This window comes from Oncorhynchus mykiss, chromosome 14 (assembly GCF_013265735.2).
Source record: "Oncorhynchus mykiss isolate Arlee chromosome 14, USDA_OmykA_1.1, whole genome shotgun sequence".
Lineage (NCBI taxonomy): Eukaryota > Metazoa > Chordata > Actinopteri > Salmoniformes > Salmonidae > Oncorhynchus > Oncorhynchus mykiss.
Genome location: NC_048578.1, coordinates 5,040,357 through 5,058,826, shown reverse-complemented (window position 1 = coordinate 5,058,826; position 18,470 = coordinate 5,040,357). Strand labels below are relative to the sequence as shown.

Genomic DNA, 18,470 nt, shown 5'->3' with positions numbered 1-18,470 from the left:
TGGAAAGTGGGTGGAGACAGAGGAGGAGGAGGAGGAGGAGGAGGAGGAGGAGGAGGAGGAGGAGGAGGAGGAGAAGGAGGAGGGTAGTTCTCTTTTTAAAAGTGGGCTTCACTGTAAGGAAGTGGTTAGGCCGCAACAATAACTCCTATAATGGCCTATGGAAAAAGCATGTCTGCAGCCAGAGCTGATTAGCATCAGAACACAAAGCTAGGCTACTCTAACCCAGGCCCAAAGCCAGTATGGATCCCATTTACCTGCACAGCCAGGGGAAAGCTCTGAAGGTGGAGTCAATAGCGAGGGAGGGCACTCTGGGGCAAAGGGAGAGTAAATCAAATCAAAGTTTATTTGTCACGTGCCCCGAATACAACAGAGCTTACAGTGAAATGCTTACTTACAGACTCTAACCAATAGTGCAAAAAAAGGTGTTAGGTGAACAATAGGTAAGTAAAGAAATAAAAACAACAGTAAAAAGACAGGCTATATACAGTAGCGAGGCTATAAAAGTAGCGAGGCTACATACAGACACTGGTTAGTCAGGCTGATTGAGGTAGTATGTACATGTAGATATGGTTAAAGTAACTATGCATATATGATGAACAGAGAGTAGTAGTAGCGTAAAAGAGGGGTTGGCAGGTGGTGGGTGGCAGGACACAATGCAGATAGCCCGGTTAGCCAATGTGCGGGAGCACTGGTTGGTCAGGCCCAATTGAGGTAGTACGCACATGAATGTATAGTTAAAGTGACTATGCATATAGCAGAGCAGAGCAAGAGGGGATGCGGGATAAAAATCGACTTTTGGTTGGATTGATGTATTGTGGTGCTAGGTGCGTTTGCGTTCTATGATCTTAAACACAACGGGAGACTTGAGATTCACACGGCGCAATACAACTTTATTTTAGCGTGTTCGGCAGCACTAGGGTTTTTTTGAGTTTACATAGTTCTCTCTGGGCACAGCATCCTGGCATGGTCAAAGATCCTGCTCTGACCTGCTGTAAGCTCCTGGTGTTCTAACTGCTCTGACCTGCTGTAAGCTCCTGGTGTTCTAACTGCTCTGACCTGCTGTAAGCTCCTGGTGTTCTAACTGCTCTGACCTGCTGTAAGCTCCTGGTGTTCTAACTGCTCTGACCTGCTGTAAGCTCCTGGAGTTGTAACTGCTCTGACCTGCTGTAAGCTCCTGGTGTTCTAACTGCTCTGACCTGCTGTAAGCTCCTGGTGTTCTAACTGCTCTGACCTGCTGTAAGCTCCTGGTGTTCTAACTGCTCTGACCTGCTGTAGCTCCTGGTGTTCTAACTGCTCTGACCTGCTGTAAGCTCCTGGTGTTCTACCTGCTCTGACCTGTTGTAGCTCCTGGTGTTGTAACTGCTCTGACCTGCTGTAAGCTCCTGGTGTTCTAACTGCTCTGACCTGCTGTAAGCTCCTGGTGTTCTAACTGCTCTGACCTGCTGTAAGCTCCTGGTGTTCTAACTGCTCTGACCTGCTGTAAGCTCCTGGTGTTCTAACTGCTCTGACCTGCTGTAAGCTCCTGGTGTTCTAACTACTCTGACCTGCTGTAAACTCCTGGTGTTCTAACTGCTCTGACCTGCTGTAAGCTCCTGGTGTTCTAACTGCTCTGACCTGCTGTAAGCTCCTGGTGTTCTAACTGCTCTGACCTGCTGTAGCTCCTGGTGTTCTAACTGCTCTGACCTGCTGTAAACTCCTGGTGTTCTAACTGCTCTGAACTGCTGTAAGCTCCTGGTGTTCTAACTGCTCTGACCTGCTGTAAGCTCCTGGTGTTCTAACTGCTCTAACCTGCTGTAAGCTCCTGGTGTTCTAACTGCTCTGACCTGCTGTAGCTCCTGGTGTTCTAACTGCTCTGACCTGCTGTAAGCTCCTGGTGTTCTAACTGCTCTGACCTGCTGTAAGCTCCTGGTGTTCTAACTGCTCTGACCTGCTGTAAACTCCTGGTGTTCTAACTGCTCTGACCTGCTGTAAGCTCCTGGTGTTCTAACTGCTCTGACCTGCTGTAAGCTCCTGGTGTTCTAACTGCTCTGACCTGCTGTAGCTCCTGGTGTTCTAACTGCTCTGACCTGCTGTAGCTCCTGGTGTTCTAACTGCTCTGACCTGCTGTAGCTCCTGGTGTTCTAACTGCTCTGACCTGCTGTAAGCTCCTGGTGTTCTAACTGCTCTGACCTGCTGTAAACTCCTGGTGTTCTAACTGCTCTGGCCTGCTGTAGCTCCTGGTGTTCTAACTGCTCTGACCTGCTGTAGCTCCTGGTGTTCTAACTGCTCTGGCCTGCTGTAAACTTCTGGTGTTCTAACTGCTCTGACCTGCTGTAAGCTCCTGGTGTTCTAACTGCTCTGACCTGCTGTAAGCTCCTGGTGTTCTAACTGCTCTGACCTGCTGTAAACTCCTGGTGTTCTAACTGCTCTGACCTGCTGTAAACTCCTGGTGTTCTAACTGCTCTGACCTGCTGTAAACTCCTGGTGTTCTAACTGCTCTGACCTGCTGTAAACTCCTGGTGTTCTAACTGCTCTGACCTGCTGTAAACTCCTGGTGTTCTAACTGCTCTGGCCTGCTGTAGCTCCTGGTGTTCTAACTGCTCTGACCTGCTGTAAACTCCTGGTGTTCTAACTGCTCTGACCTGCTGTAGCTCCTGGTGTTCTAACTGCTCTGACCTGCTGTAAGCTCCTGGTGTTCTAACTGCTCTGACCTGCTGTAAACTCCTGGTGTTCTAACTGCTCTGGCTGCCTGAACCGCTCCTTGCAGCTTCCTTTTTTTAACTGCCTCTCCACAGTCAACATGAGTAAAGCCAACAGTATCAGGGCGGCCTTTTACTGTCAGGTCAGGGGAAGGTGAGGATTGGCACCAAGCCAGTGGAGGAGAGGCGTTGTGTTTGGCTCGGCCGGTCAGAGAGAGGGGATGGGATGACCGTGACGGTGCGGGACGACTGTGTCGTCCATGGGAAGGCCTACTATGTGGATTGCTGACACACGCACGCACACACACACACACACACACACCTGCTCCACTCAGGTGAATCCATCCAGATGTTCTACAGTAGAACATTCCACCTGTGGCGCCGTGTGTTTGGACATCTGGAGCAGTTTACACACCGTAACCATGCCAACACATATACTACGCCCCCAATGAACACACTCCTCTGCCAACACACACACACACACACATCCAACAGTTTTATCTCATCTATAGCTTACAACCCCCAGGTACCCCTTTAGCCCCAGCTCTAAACTTACAACTTCTTCTCTGACTTTTCAGTTGATGAGTTTGGGCTTGAACACTCTGTGTTTATGTTTCCTTCAGGTCCTCCTGGAAAGCGTGGACGGATGGGAAGGAGAGGTGATCCCGGTAAGTGTCACATCTCTCTCTTAAGCTGTATTTTTGTGCTGTCGTCATCACCACCTTCTCCTCTTTCTTCTCTACATTCCCTCTCTCCTCTTTCCTCACATCTTTCTTCCTCTTCCCATCTCCTAATTCCCTGTCTTTCCCCTCCCTCTGCTCCATCCCCATCTCTCTCTCTCTCTCTCTCTCTCTCTCTCTCGCTCTCTCTCGCTCTCTCTCGCTCTCTCTCGCTCTCTCTCGCTCTCTCGCTCTCTCGTGGACATGCAGGATGTGGTAGTGTGCTTGGACAGTCTGTGAACCGTGACTCAAAACACTATGTGATAGAATAGAGCAGGCCTTTGTTCCTGTCCCTCCGTATCCACTCCAACCTATCACTAACGTTGGCCACGTGGTCACATTAACGTGTGTAAGTTAGCGGTGCAGCCTGAGCAGTAGCAGCCGCTCCAGTAGTAAGACGAGGTTAGTGACATTGGCAACGTCACTGTCCTCCCTTCTCCTTCAGTGTGTTATGGTTTCTCTTATACCGCAAAACACTTCTTGGGAACATGAACAAAGCACAGACCTGAAATCGGTGCATTGTAACCCTTGTTGTACCGAACAGTTTTGTGTAGAAATCCTCAATAAGCCAAGTCTCTCTCACTCTTTGACTGGGTCATCCAACAAATATTGCTTTTATTTTTTAAAACTTTGACTCATTGTCAGATTAAAGAGACGTGTTTTTGAGTCTGCTTAGTCAAGCCTGTCTGTAGTGTAAGAACACTAGAAGGTATTATCACCAACTGTGGTGTGCCTGTGTGTCTGAGAGGGAAAAACCTCTTTGAGTCGTGGTTGCGGTCAAGACGGAGTCACGGTCCCCACGATCGTGGATGAGGACCATGTTGACTCACTCATGGATCACTGACGACTGTTACGAGAAATCGAGGCTCTTACCGTCAAGTAGACACGCCTAGATCTTTTGGTGAGATATTGTCTCGTCTAAATTTGCCGTATCAAACGGTACAAAGAAGTGGATGGTACCGCTTGCTACTATCAGATGGTAGTGAACCGTGACTCAAAACACACAGCTATATAGGTGCCTTGTGTGACTTGGTGTCTTCCGTGCCTTAAACATGTGATGATGAACGTCATGGTTCACCCAATGTCAGATTATTCAAATAATTATCTAAATATAGCCAGAAAATGGTTATATAGTGTTTTGTGCGTTATAGGGCATCCACATTCACCATAAACTTTTCCAGTTCTTCCCTGTCTCATATTCCTCCATATTTCCTCCTATTTATTCTCATACCCAACCATCAGACCGTTGCTTGATCTACCCAGATTGGAGCTGAAAGCTCGCTCTGCTCTGTTCACAGTCCATCAGGCCATTATCAGGACAGCTAAATGGCCATGTTTTGCATCAGGGCCCTAAGTCGTTCCAGCCGCGTGGCGTTCTCAGGATGGAGTTCAAAGACGGACCGATGGAGCGTTTTGTATTCATGTGGAGATGCTAGTTCTTGTTGTCCCAGGACTGGGGAAATGTGTGGTTCTGTTTAGATCTGCCTCTGCCTCGAAAATTGTTTTTGTTTCATGTCCATAAGGACGCAGCCTGGTTAGGTTGTTGTGTTGCCCCGGCTCTGGCTGGTTATTACACCATGCTCTGTTTGTGTTACGAAAAATGTTCATCTATTTGAAAAACAAAGAGGAAGTTAAATACACACACAGTTCAGAGTAAAAATGAGAGACAATGAGATCATGGGAGTTGTTCACACAGGCCCGCACACACAAATGCAAACACACAGATAAACACACACACACACACACACACACACACACACACACACACAAACAGTGCCAGTAAAGGGAGGACCACCTGCCTCAGTGTTTCCCCTATATACATTTAGCAGCAGTGGCCCACTGCTAAATTGTTGCCACCTCTGCAAAAAATATGATGTAATTATCTGGCTGGTGTGTTTGTTTACGTAGCTGTCTGGGCCAGTAGGTCCTTGTCCTAGTGTCTAGACGCCCATAAACCTCATTGACTTTCATGCCTCATAAACCACAACACCCTTTTCCTCAGACGTTTGGTCCCTACCTCTTTTCTTATGTCCCTTCACTCTCCTCTCTCCTCTCCTCTCCACTCTCCTCTCCTCTCTCCTCTGTACCATCCACCACTCTCCCAGCTAGCACATAATGTTCTGAGAACCATGTGTTTTTTAGAGCTTGGTGAGAGCGTGGTTGTACTATAGTTATTTTGTATACAACCTTCCCACAATGTTCTGGGAATGGTGCAGGATACCTAGCTAGCACATAACGTTCTGAGAACCTTAGGTGGGAATTTCAGTACTTCAGCATAACATTTCCTACAGGTTTCCTCATGGTTCAATTTAAAGTAAGGTTCTCAAATTCTTCAGAGAACTTTAAGAAACAACGTTCTTCTGTGGGAATTTCAGTACTTCTACAGATTTCTATATAAAGTCATGTTCTCAGAACATTAAGAATACTTTCCTTAAAAAACACAATAAATCATTAGAAAAGTTCAAACAATGTTCTAAGAATGTTATTTAAGAACATATACAGTACTTTCCATTCTCAGCTTTAACATAACACTCTCTTTCCTCTATCTTGTTAAAGGGAAACCATTTTTCAATTGCATATGTATCATCTCCAGCACCACCCCAACATCAACATATAGTTTGTGAAAGTGCTACGTTTCTGTTTTGTAGTAAAACAGGTGGCGGGAGACAAGTGTTTCCAATGACATCATTGGTGTGCACTGTGTGATTCATACCAATTTTGAGTAGGCGTCGCCTACTAATTGCCGACTAGTTGGTTGATTATGTCATTGGAAACGCTTACCTTTCCATATCTTTTTTTACTACAAAACATAGAAACGTGCCATTTTCACATATGTTGATGTCGGGGTGGTGCTGGAGATAAGTAAGAAGTTGAAACGTTGTGACATTCTCTTTTAAATGTATTCAGGTGTGTTGGCCGTGCCCTCTAATCCTGCCCACTAAGCTTGTTTCCTTTGAAATGGGGTCTGTTTGAATAGACTGAAAAGGTTTGTAGTGGTAAAAAAAAAAAACAAGGCTAGCTCCATCCTGGTGGCGTGGTGGACTAATTCCATGGGTCGAGAACAAAAGATCATAAGTTTAAATCTCACTGACGCCATGACACAATAAAAAAGACATGTGTTTGTATGATTAATGCCCAAGCAAATACATGTCCATGTGCCCTATCTTTGCTTGGAGTTGAAAAGAGTTAACCCAGACTACGATAGCAGTGTTATTAAAAGTCTTATTGAAACATTTTCTCCGAAGTTTATTGAATTACCATCAATTCACCTAGAATTTGCGTTCTCAGAACGTTAATAAAACCTCCCAGGAAAACTTTCAGGGAACTATAATAAAACATTCTCAGAACCTGGGGCAACCTAAAAATGATTGTTTCTAGAACAGGTGGAAATAAAAAAAAATTAAAAATCTGTTTCACCGGGGTCAGGAAACGTATGACTTCGTTCCCAGAACGTCCAAGGAACCAAATGTGCTAGCTGGGCTAACACTCCACCTCCCTCCTTTCCCCTCCATCCCTTTCTCTTCCTCTTCCTCTGTTTTTCACTTCTCCGTTAGCTCAGATCACTGATTAGATTCTAAACATGTTCAGTAATTAAACAGTAATTACACAGCTACAACAGTAACAAAAAAACAAATGTTATTGGTCGCGTACCCATATTTAGCATATTTCAGAACAAGCAATGTCAGAGTCCGGTGTATGATTATATATGTATATGATGGTGTGTAGAGACATTATGGACAGTATATAAATAGAAAAGGTGTATACAGCAGTAGGTATATAGGGTATCTCAGTGACCTTGTGGTTAGAGTGTCTGCCCTGAGATTGGAAAGTTGGGAGTTCAAACCCCCCAGCCTAGTCATACCCAATGTGTCTCTGCTTGGCACTCAGAATTAAGGAGATAGACTATGATCTCCCTATGATAGACGAGCGTCCTGTCTAGGGGGTGTACTTATATATCACGCTGCCTAATGCTATAGGAACAGTAGATAGGCTCCTGAGCCTTTTCGACTTGCACAAACCAAGGCCACTTACTTTAATACCCCACTACTCCGGAACTGTCTGTTTCCACTCAGACTAGACCCATTCTGACATCTATTACCTACTTTAATACCCCCACTACTCCTGAACTGTCTGTTTCCACTCAGACTAGACCCATTCTGATGTCTATTACTCCGTCAGTTGTTGTTGTAGTTGTATTGCTGGCATGTTTCCCTTTCAGTGTTGGGGCCCCACCCCCGAATGAAAGCGTGCCATTCGTTGTTATTACAGAGACATCAGAACGAACCTTTTCATGATTGGTTTGATCCAAATAAACAACATTAGTCAGAAATCAAAGGCTGGATGTAATCTTAATAAGGCTCAACTGGTCCTTTGTGTTTCTTCTTCATCAGTTTAGTCAGGATTGTTGGTTTTAGACCAGAGTGGAGACTTCTCCAACAGTTCATGCTAAGAGTTAATAGAGAGAGGGACAGAGAGAGAAGAGGAGGAGAGGGAGAGAAAGAGAGAGTGAGAGAGAGAGAGAGACAGATGGAGTGAATGATGGAAGGGGAGAAAGAACGAGAGGGAGGTAGAGAAAGATAAAAAAAGAGAAAGAAGAGAGGGAGAGATCGCCTATCTCTGAATAAGAACATTTCAGGACAGTCAGGAAAACAATAAAGGAACAGTCTGAGCTTTGAGAGGATATCCCAAGCCCAGACCGCTTTAAACCCATTCTGATTCAAACCCCTTCTGATTCTTATCTGGGATGTGGGGCCATTAAACACAAGCCTTCCTTTTTATATCACACTTTCTATTTCCTTTCCTTTTTTCAATGTACCAATATGTCCCTGTAAAACTCTGAATCACTTTCCAGCCTAATGCAAAACACAGCCATAACCCAGAAGTCAACTCAGTGTGTGCTAGTCTGTTTGTCATAAGGCTCTTACCACAAGCTCTATTGGCAATAACCTTAATGAGCTCTTTCTGTAAGATATGTATATCTTTAACTATATCCCCGATCTAAAATACCAAAGTACAAACATTTGTCTGTTTTAATTGCTGTACAAACCAGAAAATGTTGTATCAAAACGTTGAGTGCATTATACCAGTACTAATAATTGTTTTCTCTTTTCTTTTTTCTGTTTGTTTGTTTGTTTGTTTGTGTTTGTTTGTTTGTGTATTGCAGGAGCTCCAGTAAGTACCATCCAGGATGTATCACACACGCACACACACGCGCGCGCGCACACGGGTGTAGAAGACTGCTGCTGCCGCTTCCCATCCTGGGTCCTGTTCCTTGGAAAAGAGAGAGCTGGGATATCACACAGCTGCCACTGACTCATTGGGTCTGCGTCCCAAATGGCACTCGATTCCCTATATAGGTCATTACTTTTGACCACAGCTCTGATAGGGTGCCTTTTAGGATGCAGGCTGGCGTACTGTCTCTCTGAGAGGGCAGATATTAGAGGGATAGAATCCTGTTTATATAGTAGTTTATATGAGATCCTTTTAGGGGATCGCTGTGCGCTATAGTTCATTGAACCACGCTTGTATCTTGTCTCCAGACGGTGTGCTTGCATGTGTTACAGTAAGGTGTTTTGATGGTGAATGTCGTTTTGTTGGTCGTCTGCTCTAACAATTGTTATGGTGTGTGCTTTACTCTCTCTAACCTCACCAGGGCAAGACTGGGAGAGATGGATACCCGGTAAATTTAATTGACTTTTTTTAGATTCTCTTAGCCTATTTTGGGCTACTATCCCCTCCATCAAAAGTTTTTCTGTCCTCTCTTTTTTGGGCGATCCTTTTCTTCTCCCCACCCCTATCCTCTCCTTATTCCTAGCCTTGTTTACTTACTTCTAACATCAATGAGTGTGTTCTCAACAATGATTAATATAATTCCTGCTCTGTGCGTCAACTGAATATGTCTGTAGACGCACACACAGCCCAGTGTGATTAGCGCGGGCTAATTGGTTTATCACCCCAGGTCTGTTCCCAGCCCCACGTCTTGTAATGATGACATCATGGCTGCTGCCTGCTAACAGCAGACAGATCAGAGCCATAGCAGCAGTGTTGCATTAGAAGACTTTTCAGTGTGACGCTCAAATGACTCACTGGTTCAGTTTGATAGATTATTTCATCAAGTGTCATCGGCCAGTCTTTGAGGGTCTGGAGTTAAATAGTTCATCTACTTCCACACAATCCCTTGTAACCTCAGACCAATAGGTATATTCGATTTCTGTTCAATAGATAACCTAGTGCGGTCGAGTGCGGAGTTGTCACGCTCTCATCTCTCTGTTAAACTGTGATCTGGTGGCCTCTAGTGGTCATATGGGAAACTCCAACTCTCTGTTCCACTCAGTATGGGCATGATTCCCTGTCTCTCTGGTCTCTGCGGTCTGATTGGTGATGGTTGGTGTTTTAGTCGCAATGAGAATCAACATAGATTACCTCTGCGTACGAATTCGTTTGTGAGTCTGTTTGTCTGTGTGTCTTTATGCTAATATGGTTCCTTTCTGCCCCCCCCCCCCCCCCCCCCTCCCCTCCCCCTTAGTGTCAGGGGAACATGCCTCGTCCCATCTGGGGTGATAGTTGGTTGATGATCTTGAGAGCTCCAGGGCTGGCTGTTCTTATAGGATACTATTTTTGTTAGACAGCAGAGTAATTATGAGGATGAGGGACCTCTGGGCCAAAGTAGGTGTTCCGGGCTCTGTGTCTATGGCGTTCGGATCCCTGCTCTGGTCTCAGAAGAAGACGGAAACAACTCAGACAGGTTCGGCCCTCGCATACCACCTTCTCCTTGCAGGCTTAAGCTCGTTCAAGTCCTGTTCCGCCATGGAGCCCGAACTGAAGTCTATGTCGGATGTCATGAAGGCCCAGTGGGTGCCTAACCTCCTGGAACCCCCAGCACACACACAGATCAACTACATGGTTACAGACTTGGAAGGAGGTCCACGGCCCTCCTCAACGGTGGAGTACAGCTACCGGGCCAACATTCTGACCAGGGGTATGTACCCAGCTCAGCTGACCACGGTGGGCATGCAGCAGCTGTATGAGCTGGGAGAGAGGCTGAGGAAGAGGTCCATCCAGGACAGAGACTTCATCAACCCTACCCACAGAGGTCTATGTGTGTTCCACTAACATTGTGAGGACAATAGAGTTTTTGCCAAGTGTCTGGTGGCTGTGGAGATGATCTGTCACATCTACAGACCCAGAACCTGCAGCTGTGTGTGGGTACCCTCTTCCACACCCTGATGGGCAACATAAAAGACACACTACAGGGCACAACCTCAGAGCTCAACAGGAAGCTGTTCCTCTGCCCACGACACCACTCAGATCCGCTGTCTCGTGGCTCTGCGCGTTCTTGACATGCAATGGCCAACGAACGCTGCTGACATCACCCTGGAGCTGCATCAACACAGGCACACCAAAGACGCTTTCGTCAAAGTGTCCTACATTGGCAAGGACCAGTTGATTCTAGGCTGTAGAGGAATCTACTGCCCCTGGCATGAATACAAACAGGCAGGCTTTCTCTAAGTACTCACTGACATCTGAACTCCATGAGTCGCTCTGCAACCGCACAGAGGGCGTGGCCGACCTCTGAGGCTTCCACGACACCTCCTCACCTTTGACCCCCAGCGCTGCCCCCTGCACTCACTGTTACCAGCCACCGTGTTTACATCCCACCAGAGACATTCACTCTCCAGCCCTTGCCGAGCTTTAGCCAGTGTATTAGAGTATACAGTATGTTAGGATACCTCACTGTTTAAACCAGGAGTGGGCAAACCTTTTGGCTCGAGGTTCATATCAGGATTTCGATTTTTTTGTTTTTTCAAAATCTATTTGCCTGATAGAAAATAGGTCCATTATAATCTGAAATGTTACGCATGGTAACAGTGATTATTGGGAATGTTCTCTTATTATTATTATTGGGAATTTTGGGATGTCCAGCCCGTATAGGGTTCCCAGATTCCCAGGGCTGCCTGGCTGATCTCTGCTCTGCCTGGCACCGGGAAGCCTTCCTGACGGGAAATGCCTGCAACTAATTAGTCACAGGTGGGGGCAAAAATGTGTGTGTGCACATGAGAGAGTGTGTCTCTTTGTATGCTTTTGTGTCTGTCCATTTTTGCACAAGCATGTGTGCATTGGGGTATGTGTGGTTTTATTTGTTTGGGTGTATGTCATGTCAGTGTCTGTACCGTAGTATGCGTAGTACAATCATAACATCATTCATTATGAGTGTCTGTTCTTCCGATTGGTTCACCCTTCTAACCCCAACCTGACCACCCTTCCCCCCTTCCCCCCTTCCCCTGCTTTACAGTAACGTATTAATGGTTCACTTTAGATCTAGAAACTCGCCAGTCCAATACAGTTAGGTCTCTGAGACACTCCTGTGAGAACTCTGGTCGAGTGTGAGTTTCAGTAGAATACACAGTGGATGAATCATGTGGTTCATTAGCTCAGACGGCAGGCTGGTCCATGGTCTAATGATCATGCTTCCCATAATGTTACTGGAGGTCTAGCTAGAGTCCACATGAGACATGAGCTGGTCTCTCTCTCTCTCTCCATCTGTCTCCGTCTGTCTCCATTTGTCTCGCTGTCCCTGTCTCTCTCAATGTATCTGTATTTGTCTCTGTATCTCTCTATCCCTGTCTCTCCCTCTGGCAACCTGTTCTCTGACTGCCCTCAAGTGTGTGTGTGTGTGTGTGTGTGTGTGTGTGTTTGTGTGTGTGTGTGTGTGTGTGTGTGTGTGTGTGTGTGTGTGTGTGTGTGTGTGTGTGTGTGTGTGTGTGTGTGTGTGTGTGTGTGTGTGTGTGTGTGTGTGTGTGTGTGTGTGTGTGTGTGTGTGTGTACTCGAATGCCTGCACGTCTGTCTGCGTAAACTCTGTCCAAACTCCATCTGTCCATAATCTCCATAATATTTTCTCATCAACACAAATGGCAATGTCTGATCAGGACCAGGATGTATTGTGCCTAGGGTTGCAGAGGGAGGGTATATACTATATTACTAGAAACCTTTTACGTTTACCAGCAAACTGGGGTGGCAGGTGCATTGGGCCAATACCCGAAAAGTTGCTAGATCGAGTAAAAGGTACAAATCTATCGTTCTGCCCCTGAACAAGCTAGTTAACCCACTGTTCCCTGGTAGGCCGTCATTGTAAATAACAATTTGATCTTAGCTGACTTGCCTAGTCAAATGAAGGTCAAATAAATCTCTGGCCTTCTGTGTGGCCTTATCACATTTAAATGAGATGAGCAATAAGATGATTTTAAAATAAACAATTTTAGGACAAAGCTGTGAAACATTCTCCTAAACTTAAACAATCAACTTAGTGAATACCATATGAGGGTTTCATCTCTTTTTCGTATACCTTGCTCTCACTCGCTGCTTTTACATCTGCTTGGATGAGCTGAACAAGAACCAGACACCCTCTGCACACAGCGGGACAAACACCTACCTGGAGGTGACAGCATTCCCTTCCCCATATGCCCCCCCCCCCCCCCCCATTCACTGACCTCAACCCAGAGTCTCTTAGAGCATTCAGAGTCAGTCCACTATCAGATCGCAGCAAAATCACACTCTACTTGAACAGAGTTATGCTCAATGAGGAATCAAAGTCAAAGGAATTGAATAATATTAAGAAATGCTATTGATGGAAGGGAAGTAGTGTGGAAATCTATGGTATCCCAAATGAAGTGATAAAATATACAGACCACAAATTCCAATTGGCTATACTTAAACTCTTTAACATCATCCTCAGCTCTGGCATATTCCCCAATATTTGGAACCCAGGACTGATCATCCCAATCCACAAAAGTAGAGACAAATTTGACTCCAATAACTACTGTGGGATATGCGTCAACAGCAAAATTTGGAAAATCCACTACATTATCATTAACAGCAGACTCATACATTTCCTCAGCGAAAACAGTGTACTGAGCAAATGTCACATTGGCTTTTTACCAATTTACAGTACAACAGACCACGTATTCACCCTGCACATTCTAATTGACAAACAAACAAACACAAACAAAGGCAACGTCTTCTCATGCTTTTGACTCAATTTGGAATGAGGGCCCGCTATACAAATTGATAGAAAGGGGTGTTGGTGGAAACACATATGACATTATAAAATTCATGTACACAAACAACAAATGTGCGGTTAAAATGTATTTAAAAAACAAACACATTTCTTTCCACAGGGCCGGGGGTGAGACAGGGATGCAGCTTAAGCCCCACCCTCTTCAACATACACAGTACCAGTGAAAAGTTTGGACACACCTACTCATACAACAGTATTTCTTTATTTTTCCTATTTTTGACATTGTCGAATAATAGTGAAGACATCAGAAGTATGAAATAACACTTATGGAACCACCCTTTGCCTTGATGACAGCTTTGCGCACTACTGGCATTATCTCAACCAGCTTCACCTGTAATGCTTTTCCAACAGTCTTGAAGGAGTTCCCACATATGCTGAGCACTTGTTAGCTGCTTCTCCTTCTCTCTGCGGTCCAACTCATCCCAAACCATCTCAGTTGGATTGAGGTCTGGTGATTGTGGAGGCCAGGTCATCTGATGCAGGACTCCATCACTACCTGTTACACAGCCTGGAGGTGTGTTGGGTCATTGTCCTGTTGAAAAATAAATGATAGTCCCACTAAGCACTAACCAGATGGGATGGCGTATCGCTTCAGAATGCTGTGGTAGCCATGCTGGTTAAGCTTGCCTTCAATTCTAAATAAATCACAGACAGTGTCACCAGCAAAGCACCCCCAAACCATCACACCCCCTCCTCCATGCTTCACGGTGGGAACCACACATGCGACGATCATCCGTTCACTTACTCTCCGTCTCACAAAGACACGGCGGTTGGAACCAAAAATCTTAAATTTGGACTCATTAGACCAAAGGACAGATTTCCTCCAGTCTAATGTCCATTGCTCATGTTTCTTGGCCCAAGCAACTCTCTTCTTATTATTGGTGTCCTTTAGTAGTGGTTTCTTTGCAGCAATTCAACCATGAAGGCCTGATTCACAGTCTCCTCTGAGCAGTTGAATGTTGAGATGTGTCTGATACTAGAAACTCTGTGAAGCATTTATTTGGGCTGTCATTTCTGAGGCTGGTAACTCTAATGAACTTATCCTCTGCAGCAGAGGTAACTCTGGGTCTTCCTTTTCCTGTGGCGGTCCACATGAGAGCCAGTTTCATCATAGCGCTTGATGGTTTTTGCGACTGCGCTTGAAGAAACTTTCAAAGTTCTTGTCATTTTCCGGATTGACTGACGTTCATGTCTTAAAGTGATGATGAACTGTCGTTTGTCTTTGCCTACTTGAGCTATTCTTGCAGAAATGTGAACTTGGTATCTTACCAAATAGGGCTATCTTCTGTATACCACCTCTACACTGTCACATCACAACTGATTGGCTCAAACGCATTAAGAAGGAAAGAAATTCCACAAATTAACTTTTAACAAGGCACACCTGTTAATTTATATTCATTCCAGATGACTACCTCATGAAGCTGGTTGAGAGAATGTCAAGAGTGTGCAAAGCTGTCATCAAGGCTACTTTGAAGAATCTCAAATCTCAAATATATTTTGACACTTTTTTTGGTTGCTACATGATTCCATATGTGTTATTTAATAGTTTTGATGTCTTCACTATTATTCTACAATGTAGAAAATAGTAAAAATAAAGACAAACCCTGGAATGGGTAGGGGTGTCCAAACCTTTGACTTGTACTGCATATCAACGAATTAGCGAGGGCACTAGAACAGTCTGCAGCACCCGGCCTCACCCTACTAGAATCTGAAGTCAAATGTCTACTGTGTGCTGATGATCCGGTGCTTATGTTCCCAACCAAGGAGGACCTACAGCAGCACCTAGATCTTCTGCACACATTCTGTCAGACCTGGGGCCTGACAGTAAATCTCAGTAAGACTAAAATAATGGTGTTCCAAAAAAGGTCCAGTTTCCAGGACCAAAAACACAAATTCCATCTAGACACTGTTGCCCTAGAGCACACAAACAAACTATACATACCTCAGACTAAACATCAGCGCCACAGGCAACTTCCACAAAGCTGTGAACAGTCTGGAGAGACAAGGCATGAAGGGCCTTCTATGCCATCAAAAGGAACGTCAAATTCAATATACCAATTAGGGATCTGCCCCAAAAAACTTGAATCAGTTATGGAACACATTATGGTTGTGAGGTCTGAGGTCCGCTCACCAACCAATAATTCACAAAATGGGACAAAGGCCAAATTGACACTGCAACTGAGACTGAGACAAAAAATATCCTCGGTGTATGCAGAGCAGAATTAGTCCGATACCCGGGAATTATCTAAATATAGAAAAGAGCTGTTAAATTCTAACACCACCTAAAAGGAAGTGATTCCCAAACCTTCAATAACAAAGCCATTACCTACAGAGAAATTAACCTGGAGAAGAGCTTGAGGCTCTGTTCACAAACACAAACAGACCCAGGACAGCAACACAATTAGACCCAACCAAATCCTGAATGCTATTTGTCCCTGAACAGAGAGTACACAGTGGCAGAACACCTGACCACTGTAATTGACCAAAAATTAAGGAAATCTTTGACTATGTACAGACTCAGTGAGCATGGCCTTGCTATTGAGAAAGGCCGCTGAAGTCAGACATGGCTCTCAAAAGAATACAGGCAATGTGCACACTGCCCATAAAATGAGGTGGAAACTGAGCTGCACGTCTTAACCTCCTGCTAATTGTATGACCATATTAGAGACACATATTTCCCTCAGATTACACTGACCACAAATCATTTGAAAACAAATCCAATATTGATAAACTAACTAAAAAAATAACTTGCTTCAAAGAAGTGCATAAGTATTCACCCCCTTTGCTATGAAGACCCATAAAAAAGATCTGGTGCAACCAATAACCTTCCAAAGTCACATAATTAGTTAAATAAAGTCCACCTGTGTGCAATCTACGTGTCACATGATCTCAGTATATATACGCCTGTTCTGAAAGGCCCCAGAGTCTGCAACACCACTAAGCAAGGGGCACCACCAAAGCAAGCGACACAATGAAGACCAAAGCAAGCGACACAATGAAGACCAAGGAGCTCTCCAAATATGTCAGGGACAAAGTTGTGGAGAAATACAGATCAGGGTTGAGTTATAAATAATATCAGAAACAGAAAATATCAGAACACCCCACGGAGCAACATTAAATCCATTATTAAAAAATGGAAAGAATATGGCACCACAACAAACCTGTCAAGAGAGGGCCTCCCACCAAAACTCACGGACCAGGCAAGGAGGGCATTAATCAAAGAGGAAACAAAGAGACCAAAGATAACCCTGAAGGAGCTGCAAAGCTCCACAGCGGAGACTGGAGTATCTGTCCATAGGACCGTTTTAATCCGTACACTCCACAGAGCTGGGATTTACTGAAGAGTGGTCAGAAATAAAGCCATTGCTTAAAAGAAAAAAATAAGCAAACACGTTTGGTGTCCAAACATATTGAAGACTGTACTCTGGTCAGATGAGACTAAAATTGAGCTTTTTGTCCATCAAGGAAAAAGTTATGTCTGGCGCAAACCCAACACCTCTCATCATCCCAAGAACACCATCCCTGACGATGATGTTCATCGTCAGGAACTGGTAAACTGGTCAGAATTGAAGGAATGGTGGATGGTGCTAAATACAGGGAAAATCTTGGGGGAAACATGTTTCAGTCTTCCAGAGATTTGAGACTGGACAGAGGTTCACCTTCCAGCAGGACAATGACCCCTAAGCATACCGCTAAAGCAACACTTGAGTGGTTTAAGGGGAAACATTTAAATGTCTTGGAATGGCTTAGTCAAAGCCCAGACCTCAATCCAATTGAGAATCTGTGGCATGACTTAGATTGCTCTACACCAGCAGAACCCATCCAACTTGAAGGAGCTGGAGCAGTTTTGCCAAGAAGAATGGGCAGAAGTCCCAGTGGCTAGATGTGCCAGGCTTATAGAGACATACCCCAAGAGATTTGCAGCTGTAATTGCTGCAAAAGGTGGCTCTACAAAGTATTGACTTTGGGGGGGGTGAACAGTTATGCATGCTCAAGTTTTCTGTTTTGTCTTATTTCTTGTTTGTTTCACCATTTTTTTTATTTTGTATCTTCGAAGTGGTAGGCATGTTGTGTAAATCAAATGATACAACCCCCCCCCCCCCCCCCCAAATATTTTAATTGCAGGTTGTAAGGCAACAAAATAGGAAAAATGCCAAGGGGGTGAATACTTTCGCAAGCCACTGTATATAGACATAATATGACATTTTAAATGTCTTTATTATTTTTGAACTTTTGTGAGTGTAATGTTTACTCTTCAGTTTATATTGTTTATTTCACGTTTGTTTATTGTCTATTATACTTGCTTTGGCAATGTAAACATCTGTTCCCATGCCAATAAAGCCCTTTAAATGTAAAATTAAATTGAGAGAGTGAAGAGAGAAAGAGAAACAGAGAGAAGGAAGAGAGAGAGAGAAGGAGGGAGAGAGAGAGACACAAGGCTAATATACGTTCAGCTCATTAATTCATTTGGGTGCTGGGTTGGCTAGAATAATTAGCAGTATGGTAAACAGAGTTAATGACAAGTCCATATGTGCAATCCCTGACATGAGTCTGTGTGTGTGTGTGTGTGTGTGTGTGTGTGTGTGTGTGTGTGTGTGTGTGTGTGTGTGTGTGTGTGTGTGTGTGTGTGTGTGTGCGCGCTTGTGTGCGCGCGCATGTGTGTGTGTGTGTGCGCGCTTGTGTGCGTGCGCGTGTGTGTGTGTGTGTACACCAATTTTATAGCCCCTGTCACTTCTTTCTGTCATAAATCATAGTCCGTGAGTTAGAGTTTCAACACAGAGTCACTCCACTGTCAAACAATCAAAATCTGCATGTCTGAGAACAACATGGACAAGTAAACACAGATACACACACATGGTCTCTCCCTCTCACCCACAAACACACACGTGCATACACTTACACACACACACACACAAACACACATACACACACACACACACACACACACACACACACACACACACACACACACACATGCTCTCTTTCACTGCAATACA

The 18,470-nt window shown here is 44.7% G+C and overlaps 1 protein-coding gene and 1 pseudogene across 10 annotated transcripts in view; both read left to right on the top strand.

The window, feature by feature from the left end:
* The window catches only part of LOC110488599 (collagen alpha-1(XXIII) chain), a 216,200-nt gene that overhangs the window by 139,561 nt on the left and 58,169 nt on the right, over positions 1-18,470 (top strand). For 8 of the 10 annotated variants that reach the window (XM_036942726.1, XM_036942729.1, XM_036942724.1 and 5 more), the window contains exons 3-5: positions 3,302-3,346; positions 8,562-8,569; positions 9,051-9,077. In XM_036942726.1, coding sequence (XP_036798621.1) covers positions 3,302-3,346; positions 8,562-8,569; positions 9,051-9,077 — 80 coding nt within the window. The remainder of the gene's footprint in view (positions 1-3,301; positions 3,347-8,561; positions 8,570-9,050; positions 9,078-18,470) is intronic. The other 2 variants (XM_036942728.1, XM_036942727.1) reach the window with 1 other exon arrangement.
* LOC118938691 lies at positions 10,037-10,684 on the top strand (annotated as a pseudogene).